The sequence below is a fragment of the Pelodiscus sinensis genome, chromosome 7 (assembly GCF_052426305.1).
Source record: "Pelodiscus sinensis isolate ZL-2025 chromosome 7, ASM5242630v1, whole genome shotgun sequence".
Classification (NCBI taxonomy): Eukaryota; Metazoa; Chordata; order Testudines; family Trionychidae; genus Pelodiscus; species Pelodiscus sinensis.
The window spans coordinates 74861860-74877839 of NC_143058.1; the positions used below are offsets into that span (position 1 = coordinate 74861860).

General features: G+C 43.3%; 1 protein-coding gene across 1 annotated transcript; it reads left to right on the plus strand.

The window, feature by feature from the left end:
* The first annotated feature begins 7554 nt into the window (after positions 1–7554).
* On the plus strand, positions 7555–15513 carry C7H2orf69 (chromosome 7 C2orf69 homolog). Its single transcript, XM_075934273.2, has 2 exons — positions 7555–8056; positions 11809–15513. The coding sequence occupies exons 1-2, from the start codon at positions 7769–7771 to the stop codon at positions 12640–12642; spliced, it is 1122 nt and encodes a 373-aa protein (XP_075790388.2). The 5' UTR covers positions 7555–7768; the 3' UTR covers positions 12643–15513.
* Positions 15514–15980: the final 467 nt, after the last annotated feature.

Consider the following 15980-nt stretch of genomic DNA (forward strand, 5'->3'; position numbering starts at 1 on the left):
AAGACTGGACAGTGTAGATGTAGCCTAAGAGCTAAGACCACCAAATTTGGTATGCAGTTTCCTCTTATCATAACTTAAAACAAGGTGCGTGTTTGGTTGTTCCAGGACAATGGGATGTGCCTGGAATGCAATTCTAACACAAAACAGAGGGGTCTGCTAGGAGGGACAGTTACACCATGAAGCAGCAAAGGGACAGAGATGAAGACTGGGACAGCTATAACCCCACTGGGGCAGCAGGGGAGAGCGGTTGTGAAACAAATAGCTATCAACAATATATTTGAGAGAGATTGTTTGGGTATCTGTCTATCTCCCAGCCAGGGAACATGCACCCCTCTCCTGGCTGCATTCGCTGCAGCGGCCTTAGACAGGGGCTTCTCACCTGGCCCCAAGCTGTAAGCTGCTGCAGTGAGAGCGGGCTAGGGTTGTCCTCTTTTCCCAGGGTGGCCTGCATCCTGAACTTCTCACCCTCACCCCAGAGCAGGCATGTCCAAAGTCCGGTCCGCGGGACATGATTTTAGGGAAAGCTTGGTGTGAACAAGGTCAAAGAGAAAGTGATAAAGCTCTGTGGTGGGGAAGTATTGTGCACTTGGGCATATAAAGAATCAATGAAGTAAGAAACAATGGATCTGATCTTCCCGTCTGCTCAAGTTGTATTTGGTGTGGGAGTCACAGGTCAAAGGTGGCAGTGTGTCACCTTTCTACTCCCTGGGTCCCTGGAACGTACACTGGTCATGAGTATAACTTGCCTAAGAAGTACTTTAACTTGCATCAGCAGCTGATGACCCCCTGAAGAGTTATTTTATCAGCCAAGGAATGCTGGAGCCCAGAAATGCTGGAGCCTTTCTGCCTCCCTTCCCAATTTGGCTGTGTGGGGAAGCACAGTACCAGCTCCTGAAAATCAGTCCTATTACAAAGCTCTTAGTGGTGTTCTCTAAATTACTGTGTTAAACTTAGAAGAAAAGAACTAGTTGGTCTGTTTCACCAGTCTTAGAAGGCTAAGATCTTACTTTATAAAGCTATAATAATCAGATATCTGGTATGATAAACATATGATTCAAACACAAAGAATAGTCAAACAGCACTGCACAGCACCATCTTGTGGTAATAGTTCATCTTTTTCTTCTAAGTTTGAGGTTTCCATTTTAATTTGGTACATCAAAGAATTTTCACATTAAGAAATTGTGATGGTTCTGAGGAAAATTTTAAAATGAAGAGATATCCACAATATATACACTGTAAATCTCAAAACAGAAAAGGAACAGGATTGGGTTAAAAGTGTTTTTATAAAGCTGTTTTTATAGCAACTTAGACCACAATTGATTTTTATATCTATATATAAATACAAATATTTTCTATTATTTACAGTTTGTTTACTTCTCATTTCATTGAACACAGCCATTATCAGTTTTGTTTTGTTTTTTTCTTTCTAAATCATATTTCTGACCCAGAAAGACTGAAAGTTCTTAAAGGTATTATATTGCTCCTGTACTCACAATTAAAATAATTCTATCTATACTAGAGGTCTCCAATCTTTTTAACCACAAGATCATTTTTTCAATTGTAAGATCTACCTCAAACCCAAATACCTTAGCCCGGCTTCCTTCCCCCACATTCTCTGAGGCCCCATCCCCTGCTCCACCCCTTCTCTGAGGTCTCACCCTGCTCACTCCATCCCCCTTCCTCTTCAAATCTCATTCCCTTTCACCAGGCTGGGGTAGGGGGTTGGGGTGCAAGCTTTGGTCTTGGGCTAAGGGGTTCGGAGTGTGGGAAGGGACACCCTGAAGGTAGGAGGTGGGGTAGGTTCTGGTGTTGTCTAGGGGATAAGGCATCAGTGTCTGGAGCACAGGGTGGTGGACCCAAGTCCCCGCTGGCCCCCACTCCACCCCTTCAGGCAGCAGCTTGGCAGCCAACACCAGTTGCCCCATGGATGGAGCTGGCACCCGCATTAGGAAGACAAAATAAGGGATGCCCTGAAGGTGAGGCAGTGGGCTGGGTTCTAGAGTGGCTTAGGGGATAGGCCATTCGCCTATCCCCTAAGCGCAGGGTGGTGGGCTCGAGTCCTTGTCAGCAGCTGGACAGCCAACACAGGCTGTCCCAAGGATTGAGCTGCCTCCCATATCAGGAAGGCAGGACAAGGGGCACCCTGAAAGTAGAGTGGTAGGGTGGGTTCTTGAGTGGACTAGGGGATTTGTCTGGGGAGTGCAGGGTGGTGGGTTTGAGCCCAACCCACTGTGGAAGAGCAGTCGGATAGCTAACAGAGGCTGCCCCGGGAAAGGATCTGGTTCCTGTATCAGGAAGGCAGGATAAGGGACCCTCTGAAGATAGGGAGGTGGGGTGGGTTCTGCAGTGGACTAGGTGATACAGCATTTGCCTAGGGAGCACAGGGTGGTGGGCTTAAGTCCTGCCCACCCTGGGACAGGCCCAGACAGCCAACACAGACTGCCTCAGGATGGAGCTGGCTCTTGCATTAGGAAATCAGGAGAAGGGTCCCTCTGACCTATGTATGTGTTGGGTCAGGAGATGAGAGGGAAGGACAGTGTGTGTTTGTGAGAATGACAGGGACACACACACAGCGAGGGAGGGTATGTCTACACTTGCCCCCTAGTTCGGACTAGGGAGGCAAATGAAGCATACTAAAGTTGCAAATCAAGCGCGGGATTTAAATATCCTGCGCTTGATTAGCATAATCGCGGCCGGTCGCCATTTTAAAATGCCGGTCATGCAATGAGGAGTACCAGTTAATTCGACAGAAGAGTTTTAAATCGGACTACCGCGTCTATGCGGTGAGTTAAATCAGGCAACCGGCATTTTAAAATGGCGACCGGATGCGATTATGCTAATCAAGGGCAGGATATTTAAATCCCACGCTTGATTTGCAACTTCGGTATGCTTCATTTGCCTCCCTCGTCCGAAATAGGAGGCGAATGTAGACATACCCTGAGAGTGACAGAGATTTGCATTCACGAGCTCCCTCCATCCCCTTCTCTCTGTGTGGAGACAGGGTACAGGAGTGGAAGGAGGAGGGACACCCTGGCATCAGTGCCCGTCCCATGCCCTGCACAGCAAGCAGGAGGCTCCCAAAGGGCAGTCCCAAGGCAGAGGGCAGGAGCAGCATGACAGTGGGTAGAGGAGCAGCTGAAGTGCCAGTGCTTGATAGCTTCTTGGCCAAACCAGTCAGGATCACCTGTCAGAAGCTCCAAGATCTACCGGTAGATCCCAATCTACTGGTTGGCAACCACTGATCTATAGAATAAGTGAGAAGCAGCTCTTAAAAGGGGGGGCAGGAAACATGCAAATAGAGATAGAACTATCTACAGTGAGAAACTTGCATTAGTATCTGATGGGCTCCCAAAGAATTATTATTTTATCAGCAAAGGAATGTTTTGTGAACAGAGATGCTAAAGGATTGCCTCCTTTGAAGGGAGGAGGCAAGTCTATAGCACGTCTATGCTCTAGCAAACTCTGGCTTGAAACCCTAAACGTTGCCTTACCTAATTTATCTATGTTTGAGGAAGTGTCATTCCTTGATTAGTGCTTAACTTTCTCTTTTTACAGTAAAGGTTATTGTCTCACTATGGTACATTTTCTTTTCTAGAATGCAACTACTTTGTATTTAGTTTAAGTGTTTTTAAAATATTCCTCCCATTGTAGTAACACCGTCAGTTACCATATCAGTTATCTTTCATTTTCTGTCATATATTGAGGGATTGCATGCAGCTACAGCAAAGGTGGAATCACTTATGCCTAAAAATCAGTTCACACTTTTTAATGGGGAATAATTATCACTCAGATCCAAATGATGGACCAAATTGTGCCATCAGTTTTTAAGCAGAGCTCCCCATTGAAATGAACAGAGATTCACAGTATGGTCCAATGGGATTAAGCTGTCTAGTTTTTCTACTTCAGCAATATTTTTAATATACTATGTCTGCACCCTGCAAATTTTCAGAAGAGACTGGAGTCATCTTGAGTATTGTTGCTGTCTTTCTCTCCTCATGTACTTCTTTCTCTTTCCACAATGGCTGTGTCTAGACTGGCCAGTTTTTCCGGAAAATCAGCTGCTTTTCCGGAAAAACTGGCCAGCTGTCTACACTGGCTGCTTGAATTTCCGCAAAAGCACTGACGATCTCATGTAAGATTGTCAGTGTTTTTGCGGAAATACTATGCTACTCCCGTTTGGGCAAAAGTCCTTTTGCGCAAAACTTTTGCACAAAAGGGCCAGTGTAGAAAGCCCAGATTTGTTTTCAGCAAAAAAGCCCCGGTCGCGAAAATGGCGATCGGGGCTTTTTTGCGGAAAAGCACGTCTAGATTGGCACGGACGCTTTTCCGCAAACAGTGCTTTTGTGGAAAAGCGTCCGTGCCAATCTAGACGCTCTGTTACGAAAATGCTTTTAACTGAAAACTTTTCCATGAAAAGCATTTCCGGAAAATCATGCCAGTCTAGACGTAGCCAATAAGTATAACTGTCTTCTTCTAGGAGATGCATACCATCATAATTTTATATATAAAAAATCCTTACTATTTTAGTGTTTAATATTACAATATTATATATTAAAAGTGAAAACAGCAAGGATCCTCTTCAAAAGCTTAAGTGTAATAGCCAGGATCAATTAAGATATTACTCCATACTTGGATTCTCTGATCCCATCAAGATGAAAAGGACAATATGTGACTGAAAAATGTTCTAATGATAGCTGGTTTTAAACAATTTTTCAATACTCTTGGTGCTTCATGTAATAGGTCAGGACAATGATGTAGTAAATTCAGGATTCAATGTGGCGTCCAGACAGGTCTTCTGCTTCGTTGGTGATTATAAACGTTCAGCTGCGTGAACACTACCTGAAGATTCCTCCCCGATGTCAGGCCTGGGAGACATTCAGGCTCACGGGAATTGGCTTCAAGGAGAGCATGATGGTGACCATGTCGTCTGCCTTCTCCTCCTCCTGCTGCTGTCCTTGGTTCTCCTCCTTCTCCACCATGACTTTCGGCTGGGCGACGACGAGCATGTCAAGGCCAGAGTCCACCAGGACAGGTGGGAAAATGGCTTCCCCACCCCCCAGGATGCTGGTAGTAGGGGCAGGTGTGGGGTCCTGCCTGGAGCACAAGCTGCGCTCTCTGGCCCTCGCGTATCCCTGGTGGAGCACTTTCACCTTATTCCGGACCTATTCCAAGGTCCAGGGTGGGTGTCCACGCTCCGCCAGGGACTCAGCCATGTGCCCAAAAATGTGTGCATACTGGTGCTTGGAGCGGGGATCCTGTAGTATCTCCTCCTCGCCCCATAGCTCAAGAAGGGACAGGATCTCTGCTCCAGACCAGATGGGTGCCCGCTTCTTGGTCCTCCATGGTGGGGCCTGGGAGCCCTGCTTGTGCTCCCTTTGAGGGCCAGGAGGATCTCAGGGGCGAGGGGGGAGGGAGCTTTTGACTCAGCCATTGCTGACAGCCTGGGGTAGCAGGGAGAGCTGCGCAGTCAGGTGCTGCTCCAAGGCCGGCTTCCTGCCACAAGGCTTGTCCAGGCTTGTCCTGCAGCTTTAAGAGGTGCAAGGGAACAGGCACTATAGAGTTGTGCTGACTTAGGATGAAGTGGCCACAAGGGCACCTGTGTTATTTCCTGGAGGCCTCTTCTTTTGAAAGAAAACCCTCCTCCCCATCCACACATGCCTTTTTCCGAATGAGCTCTTTCAGAAAAAGACTTCTTCCTCGTAAAAAGAGGATTACCGCTGTCGGAAAAACCCCTCTGTTCTTTCGATTGCAGTGTGGACATAATTCAAGTTTTTTTGGCCATTTTTCTGAAAAAACTCTGTAGTGTAGACAGAGCCTCAGTTTCCAGCCAGAAAGTTCTTCTGAAGTTCAGCTCCTGAGTTATCTTTACCATGAGGTTTTTACCATCCTTACTCACTGCTTATTAGACTCATGTGGAAATGAGGCTTGTGTCCCTGCTGCAGCAGGATAGTTAGCAGGGGAACCCATGACCACCTACTTCACTAGGCTCTGACCCAGGGTCTTATGAGAAACAGTGGCAGGCACTCTGGCATACCCCTTGAGCTGCCTCCCTGGATCATTTCCAACCATCTCCTGTGATATCTTCAAGTTCAACTTGAGATATCAAAAAGCAAAACAAGTGATCCTTTAGCTTCAGTTGACCTCAGCAGGCAGTCTTCTTCCTTACAGGGAGGCTTCTTCAGGAGCCTTCATGATAAATGGGACTATCTTCCTCTTTAATTCCAGCTGAGTTGCTCCCGTCTAAACTTCATCTCTGGCGCATGCTCTGCAGGTTTGTATGGTTAGGCTATGTATGTAAATGAGCCCAACGAAAGTGCAAATGAAGCGTGGATTTAAATATCCCGCTCTTCATTTGCATATTCACATCAGATCGCTGTTTGGAAAAAGGGTATTTCGAAAGTGAAATTGTAGTCTAGATGCGGTTCTTTTGGAAAAAAAAAACCCTGTTCAAAAGTATCCATACTACTGAAAAAAATGAGGAGTACTGGTACTTTTGGAAAAGGGTTTTTTTGAAAGAACTGCGTCTAGACTGCAGTTTCACTTTTTAAATACCCTTTTTCGAAACAGCGATTTGACACGAATATGCAAATGAAGTGCGGGTTATTTAAATCCGTGCTTTATTTGCAGTTTCGATCAGTCTCATTTACATCCTTCTTTCAAAAGAGGGATGTAGTCTAGACGACCCCTGAGCCCAGTATTGTCCTTTAGCCCTTTTGGGACAGTGTAGGGTTTGGAAATCCTATCACATTGTCTCACATTGATTTAACAAATCTCAAAATACCTTAGGCTAGAATGGGACTTCTACTGGCTGTGCGTTGTCAGCATCAAGTTTCAGCCCCCTTTCACTATCAGCTGGCCAGACAAGAAGCTAACCTCCAACAAACAACCAAATTACTCCCACACCATGATTTTCTCCTTATTTACTTTCTGCACACAAATAATGATTGCATCGATCTCTATTCTATCCCCCTTAATTGTCTCTTTTGCAAGCTGAAAAGTCTGTTATTAATATCCTTTTGCACTTTTTGAAGCTTTTTCAATTCCAACGTAATCTTTTTCAAGATGTGGCTGTACTGTGGATTTATATAGAAGCAATGTGGAGAAAGTTAATAAGTTTGATTTGCTCTTCATAATACAAGAACTAAGGCTCATCAAATGAAATTTAAGCAAAGGGATTTAAAGCAAACAAAGGGAAGCATTTCTTCGCACAATGCACAGTCAACCTGCGGAACTCCTCGCTAGGAGATGTTGCAAAGGCCAAGATTTACCCAGGGGCTTAACCTCAACACAGCAGGTCCACTCTTTAATATTTTAACTCAGTATTATCATTGTGTGTGACAGGCCAGGCCATCACACTGAGACGTGCAACAATTCTGACATAATGACTGACGTCATGGCTTGACATCATGCTCATCTCACAGAGCACTGCCGCCCCGCGTCATAGTGCAGCCCTGTCACGTGACACGAGAGCTGCCGTGCCCCGGGCAAAAGGCCTCGGACGCGCATAGAAGCAGTGCGCATGCGTGCCACCGCCACCCTCCGCAGTCGGTTGGTCTTTCCCCTGTTCCATTTCCCAGAAGAGGCGGGAAGCGAAGCCGCCAATAGGGGGGAAGCTCCCTCAGGCCCCGCCCCGCCCCCAAAGCTGCCTCCGCGAATAGGCGCCGTCCCTCGGCTCGCGCAGGCGCAGTAGGCAGGCGATGCCTCGTCCTGGGTGGGCGGCAGGTGCGGCCTGGTGCCGCGGGGCCCGCTGAGGGGGCTGGCGGCTCCTATGAGCCGGCGTTGCGCGCCCGCCGCCGCCTCGCTGCTGAGGGGTTCGGCCGGCTCCGCTTTGCTCTGCCTGGCCCGGGCCATGAGCCTGTGCCGGGCCCCAGCCGCCTGCGGGGCGGGGCCCTCCGGCGGCGGCTCCTCCTCCGCCCGCCTGAGCCCCCCGTGGCTGCGGCTGCCGGCGGTGCCGGGCGCCGACCCCGGCCGAACCAACGACCTGTTGCTGCTGCTGCCGCCGGAGGAGCCGCCGCCGCCTCGGCATCACGTGGTCTATTTCCCGGGGGACGTGCAGGTACTGCCCGGCGGGGAGATGGGGCGGGGAGCCCGGGGGGGGGTACCCCGGTGTGTGCCCCCCCATACTCATGGGGGCGCGGCCGCCCCCCGCCCCACTTGTGTTCTCCCGCCACACACACCCTGCCGGGGGGCGGGGAGCCGCCGTCCCGTTGCGTCTTCCCTGGGCTCAGAAATGAAGCGAAACCTGCTGGTGCACGGAGAGTTTTGGGAAGTCGGAGCATTTTCCGGCGTGTTTCGCATGATGTGACGCTTCCCTTATGCCCTAGCCTGGAGCCCCCATAGAGCTACTGTCGTTCTGTCCTTGATACAGCACTTGCATCAGATGTTCATACATCAGAGATGTAGGAACCTAAATGTGTGTTGCGAGCTGCTCACCTTGATTATGCTGCTATTGCCTAGCATAAAAACACAGCTATAAATAACTACAGCCCCCTATGTTAGAGTGGAATGATAGCCATGCCTGTATCTTACACAGTATGCATTGCCACTCCCTATTCGATATGTTGTAGGCTTGGATTTGCTGGGACCCACTTACAGTTGGATCCAGTGAGAGTTTTGATAGTTGACTAGGGTGAAAGTGGCCTGACTTGTTTAATGTCACTGTAGCGTGCACATTGTTGTTCTGGTTAGAGTGAACTGCTACTTCTCGTACAATTGGATTGTTTTATTAGGGTGAAAATAGATTTCACTAAAATGTGTGCGTTTGTATGAAAAATGTTAATACTGGTGTGAAATAAAGTGGTCAGACGTAAAGGTTGTTATGAAATGTTCGCAATTTACCTGTATGTTATGGTTAATAATGTCGTTCTAACGAGAAACAAGAGGCATATGTCAAACTGTGGAGCAGCATTAGTTCTTGAAGTCTTCTAGCTCTTGGGTGCTTGGATTCTCAGCTCTAACAGTTTAGTTACCCCACCCCACTACCCTGGTTATGGTGGGGGAGAGGGCATTGGTCGGCATTCATTCTGGACTCTGTCAGTATCTGCCCCAGGGCAACCAGCCCATCTAGAAGAGCAAATTCAATGATGATGCACTGGTTATGTGCCACTCAAGGTACATTGCACATATGCTAAGAAATTAATTGTCTTTTCTTTTGACAGTTACTCACCATGCTTTAATGCATCATAGAATGTTAAGTCTAGCTATTCAGATTTGGAAGCTAGCAAGCTACATAAGTGGAAGTTTATAGCCTTGGTTCAAGCAGTTTATTAGGCTTATTCTTTCACAGAAGCTCTTATTAGTTACCGGTTTTAGATGGCTTGTGGTCTGAAAGTTCTTAACGCTGGCATCAGTAATTGAAATATTAAGTTCCAGTAACTTCTTATAACAGTCTATAGTTATTTATTGTGGCAGTTGAGACTATCTGAGTGTTCTTACAGTTGCTAACACACTCATACTCACAACATATCTCTGAGGTGGTGAAGTTTTATTACACAGTGCGGGAACTGAGACTCAAAGACAGGGAGGGGTGGGCAATAAGAGGCCCATGACGTGATTATCCAGGGTTAGGCCAGGTCTACACTGGGGGGGAGGGGAAGGGAGTCAGCTTAAGGTACGCAACTTCAGCTATGTAAATAATAGGGATGTGTTAACATGTAATTGAATAGTCATGTAACCACATCAAACTTTAGTGGTTACAGGACTATTTGCTAGTCCCTGGGGGTAGGGCTGGCAGCCAGTGCACTCCCAGCCCTGCTGCTGGGAAGCCCCCTGCGATCCTGCACTACTGACTCAGTATTAGAAGCAGCAGCACTGGGTGGCAGGCAGGAGCCAGTCTGTGAGGGGAGCTGGTTTTAAAAATTAGCTCTCCACACAGACCAGCTCTGCCTGCCGTCCCTGTCCGTGAGGAGTCTGAGCTCCCTGTGGACAGAGGCTCCTCCAGCATCCCTGGAGTGGCCTCTGTTCACAGTGAGCCCAGGCCTGCCGTAGACAGAAGCTGTTTTGCGGAAGCCTCCTTTGTCCCTCTCCCCCCCCCCCCCCCCCCCCCCCCCCCCCTGCCCGAGGTCAGCTGCATTTCAAAGCAGAAGTGCCTGTGTGGAGCCAGGAGTCAGTGGGACTTCCCGCCGGCCCTGGGCTCTGCCTGGCGTACCAACTTTGAAAGGTGGAACGCAGAAGTGCTTATCAACTACTTGACGGAAATTCCATCAACTACTTGACTAATAAATGAATCGCTAGTTAACATCCCTAGTCTTTACCAGACCCACTAAATTGAACCCTGGAAGATCAATTGCCAGAGCATCGATCCTCTGGTAAGTAGAGACTTTGTCTTAGTACCTGGTGGGCATTCATGGATACAGCCACAAGCCTATTGACCATGGCTTGCTGTTCCCCACCAATTGGAGCTGAGAGTGGCCATACCTGTGGATGTGCAGGTAAATCATCTGGTGATCCACCTGGGGCTAATCCTAGTGATATATTGCCCATCCCTGCTCAGAGATTGAGGCTCTGATCCTGCAAAGGCTTACACAGGTTTAGCTTTGTCGTCTTGACTTCAGTATTTCTATGGTGGTGAAAATTAGAAGAGCAACTTTGATTAGGGAAAAACCTTTCCTTCCTTTATAACCAAGCAGAAGGAAAAAACTGAACAGACACAATTTTATCTTGCTTTTTAGCTTCTTAAGGTTCGACTGGACTTGGTCCTCTGTAAACTGGTTTGGCTTGTCAAGAGTGGTGTGTCATTTCTCCTGCCTTCTCCTTCATGAAAAGCTAATCAGGATTCAGTTCTATTCCATTAATAGAAATAGGGTAGTGGAAGACTATCCATATTATTCAGAGTTAGTTTACACTTTAAGCAAGGTGGAGGGATGCATTAACATACCTCAAAATGAAATGATAAAGATATCTTTAATTAGTTTCCTGTGCACTTTTAATCTTGAAAATAGTTAAGATGTAAACATTTTTTAATTATTTTAAGTTTTAAGAAAAACAATAATGGTGAATTTAGTATTTTTGTAAGGTTGAATATAATTTAAAAGTTAATGTAATCTATAGTCTACAGCAGGAGTACTCAACACACGGCCCATGGGCCGCATGCGTTTTGCGGCCTGTGGTGCAGTTTGGGTTGATATGTGTTTTAGTAGTTAAATTTCTGGACTGTAATTGATCATTAAAAGTGCTATCGTATGGGTGGAATTGGGTAAATATTGCATTTTATTAATTTCAGCAGAATTAAATTAAATGGGGCCTGCACATTGTATAGTCTTGCCTTAATTTTTGTATCCATACTCGGCAGTGTGAAAGAAGCTATTTACATATATATTTGCATGTATATCCAACCACACTTAAGTTGCAGCCCTCGGCATGTACTGTGAGTATCATTGTGGCCCCAGGGCTTCCAAAGTTGAATAGCTCTGGTCTACAGAATCTTAGCCTTTTAAAGTGTAAATTCAACTAAACACAATAAAATTCAATACTCTGAGACTAAATGCTGTATTTAGGTAATATTTTGCTATAATATATATGTAGTGAACAACATATTTTCTTTAAAACTTGCTTAAGTTTACATAGTTTCTTTATCAGAAAACACATGGTTTCCATTTTGGAGATGAACCTCATACTGTGGTCTTGAGTGTCTCAAATGCAAACCTTTCCAAAGACAATCATGTATCCTTCTCTAGCAGTCTGCCATAGCCCTTTCCATAAATACTTGTGTTAGCAAACCTAAAAGAAAAATGAAAATTAAAACTTTGCTCGCCTGAAACACTGTGCTCTTACAATCTAGTAATTCATTGTCTGTCTTGTTTCTTTCAGAACTATCACGATGTTATGGCCTGCCACCCAGAAAACTTTCAGTGGGCATGCTGGAGTTTAGAAAACGTAGCTATCATACTTGCTCGCCGATTCCCTAATAGTTATGTTTGGGTTGTAAAATGTTCCCGTATGCATCTGCACAAATTCAGCTGCTATGATAACTTTGTGGCAAGTAATATGTTTGGAGCACCAGACCACAGTATTGACTTTGGAGCTTTCACACACCTTCATGCTTTGCTAGTTAATGCATTCAGCATCACTCAGAACATTTTGCTGTCCCAGAAGAGTATGTATAGTTTCAACAAGGATGCAACAATAGCTGTTTGTGAATCAAAATCTGTTCCTACAACAAATGGCTGTCCAGCAGCAAAGAGAGAGAGAAATTGTGAACATTCTAGTAATTCTGCTATAAATTTCGGTGCACCATCTGTTATAGGTGCAGCATCATTTACTTTGATTGGTTTCAGTAAAGGTTGTGTGGTTTTGAACCAGTTGCTTTATGAGTTAAAAGAAACTAAAAAGGACAGAAGCACAGATGCCTTTCTAAAAAATATAAAAGCGTTTTACTGGTTAGATGGTGGTCACTCTGGAGGAAGCAATACTTGGGTTACTGACCCTGAAGTGTTGAAAGAATTTGCACAGACAGGGATTGCAGTTCATGCTCATGTTACACCTTACCAAGTGTTTGATACAATGAGGTCATGGATTGGGAAGGAGCACAGGAAATTTGTGCAGATTCTTGAAGAATTTGGTGTACAAGTAAATAAACTGCTTCATTTTGCAGATGAAGTCCCTTCCTTAGATAACCACTTCAGAGTTCATGAAGTATTTTGAGACTTTGAATATACAACTGTGTACTGTATTCTTTGCAAAAGCACTTTTGACTTTGTCTTGAAATGTTGACTTACAATTTTTGTGCTGACTGTCCCTAAAGTAGAGTACTGAATACATTATAATGTGTTAAATCTGTATATATATTCATGTGCTTTAAGAAGGGCCTTGGCATGAGAGTCTATGTGCTTGTGCTGATATTTATATAGCAAGAGAGATTGTCTGACCCTTAGGAAAGGTAACAGCTGTCCATGTATAGATGTATTTTTAACATAACAGACATTTTTGTGCAAAATGTTTGCATTTATTCTGAAACTGATTTGTAGCCAAAATTTTCAACCCTGGTGCCTGAAGTTAATCTCTTAAGCTGCTGTCAATAGGAGTTATAAGCACTCAGTACTTCCTGAATGTCAGGCCACTTTTATTGGGGAACCTAATTTTGACCTTCTACCATTGAGAATTTTGGCCTCTGCTAGTAGAAAACAGAAATCTTTTAGCTTTTTGACACACAGGAAAAAATGTGATAGTTGAAGCAGTCTTGGTTATATATTTCAATGCAAATAGTACTATTGGATAGCTTTAAACCTGTGAGTTCTGTAACTTTCCCTCAATGAAGCAAAAGCACAAATGACATTTACTTTTGAAATAAGGGTGCCAGTCTGTTCTTTTTTTATAGTCACAGAAAGGGCATGTTGCTTTTGAAGTTCCATTAACTAATTGCTAACCATATGCTAGGGAGTAGCCTTTCATTTGGGAACTTGAGAATATTAAACATGTAGCTATAATTTTTAAAATGACCAAGAATGCTCTTTAGTGTTTAGTGTACTATTCTTGTTAGTCTCTAAAGTGCTACATTGTCCTGCATTTTGCTTTAGTGTTTAGTGTACTATTAGTTCAACATTCCCTATTAGTACTGTGAAGTCTCTCTATCCATTTGAATTTGAAGTTGTTGGGTCCTTCTTGAACAGGAATTTGTGGCAGTTTTCATTTAAATCAAGCCATGAAATATAATCTATGATGGCATATATTGCAAGTTACATAGTAACTTCTAGAATGTGTCTGCTCAAGAATTTGGAAAGAGTTTGTAGAACTGATTGTTAGTACCCTAAAAAAGCTACACAGCTTTATTTTCAGGAGCATAATTTTCTACACTTTTTTTTAACTAAAGTACAAAACTAGATTAGTAAAAGGATGCTGACAGATACATTCAGATCTTGTATTTAAACTATTTTAAAAACTACTACAAGGTGGGTGAGGATAGAATTTGTTGCCTTAAAGTCTTTTTCATATTTAAGCAGGTGATAAATGAATCTGGGTTTGGAAAATCCTATCCTTAAAAATAGCTGATAAACCAATGGTTGTTTGGGAAAAAAAAACCACATCTTTGTCTAAAAGTGTGTAAAAGCAATTGAGTTACAACTGCTGTTGGTTGTGAAGATGGAAATAACCCAAAGTTAGTGTGGGTCTACTTTGAAAAGTGATAGTATACAAATTACGCCATACTCAACTTGTTCCTTATTTGGGGTTATATCTGCTTGTTTAGTGGCAGTTTTTACTATGTTTTTTCTCCTTTTAGCTCTACAATGCTGAAAGGGGAGCAGGATTTTTCTCTGCATCATCACACACTTATTTAATTTTCATTCAGCTACCCCTGTACAAGACCACTGGAGAATATGAAATTTTATGAATGTCACAAACATAATTTGGTATGAGCATATCTTACTGGTAGTGATGTGCAACTATAAAAAGTTAGTCTAGGGAATCTTTTTTACTTGTCAGCTTAGCACAGTTGATTTGGAAGCAAGTGGAGAAGATATTGCGCATTAAATACCATGTTTTACAGAGTTACTTTCCAAAATAAAACTACATGTTACGGTTAAATCTATTTAAGTAGGCTTAAATGTTTGCTCATGAGTGAACAAAAAATTAGCCTATTCAGTAATTGTACATTAAAATACTCTAAACAATGGAGAAAATTATAGCATATAATATATAAAATCAATTCCAAATGATTAAATGTTGCTCAATGATGTGATATCTACCTTCTGCTCTTATTCAAGCTTCACAGGAAGCTTTAGGCAGCGCTACCTATTGATTATCTTTTTAGTACATTTTTAACAAACCACCTTTATATACACATTCCAAAATAGATGATTAACCCGGGTAGCACTCTTAACTACAAAAGAAGTGGGTGTCAGGGTTTTTCTATTTGAAATGATATGCTTTAAAGACGACAAAACACATTTTGTAGCCTATGTTTAATACAAATCATTTGAAAGTCTTACGTGAATCATCTACAATGCATCTTATGCTCCTTACTGGTGTAGTGAAGAAACCTTTCCAAAGTTGTGCAGATATTAATTTTGGTACACAAAGAAAAGAAAATTCTCTATTCTGTAATAGGAACACCTTCAAAACAATATGCAGTGTTAGCCAAAGTGATAATTTAAAGGATATTACAAACCTGTGAAAACAGCTACTTTATACTGTTTGGCAGTGTCCTCAAGGTTTCTGGATGATTGTCCTAAGGAAACGTGAATCATCAGAACAACAGAAGTGGCTTATAAAATACCCAGTGCATTTGATCAAATTGTAGTTTCTGTGCTACTTTGAAGATAAACACTTTCATATAAAATATATTTCCATTTTAAGAGTTTTTGTTCTAAGATTTACTATTTGTCCCTTTTTTATTGTATGTTCACTTTCTCTAACCAGTTGCAGTATTTTATTGGACTGCACCTCTGTCATTCACTTCAGCGCATGCTAAAAATAAAATGTGCAGACAATGTGGAAAGTAATTTAAATGTTTTACAGGGAAAACCACCTCAGTGTGGATGTAAAACTAACTGTATTAAACAAGAAATCTGCAGTTAACTGGTGTGAAGTATATGTTATTGTGGATTGGTGGAAATCTGTATTTATGTACTCCTGCTATTGTGCTGTCAAAGTGGCTTACTTAGGAAAATTGTAAGAAGGTCTGCTGTTTGTCCTGAGGGACAGTAAATAGTTCTCTAACTATTATATAATAAAGAACAAGATTTGGTTCTGTGAAACTGTCAAGGTTCCTCCTTACCTATTTAATGTAGAAGTGTATATACTTTCAAATCTCTGGAAACTTAGGGCGATAAAAAAATAGCTGCAACTTTGTTTTACTGATCTATTACCATGTAAAGTACATGTTTAAAAGTGACTAAATTAACCATAATATAATCCAGGATTCTAGTAATGCTTTGTACAAATGCAAATGTAACCTCTAGGTTTATATTAAAATCAAATTTAAATTAGGGTGGAATTGTGGCAGTGCAGGTTAAACAAATTTATACTAGTTTAAAGAGAAAAAG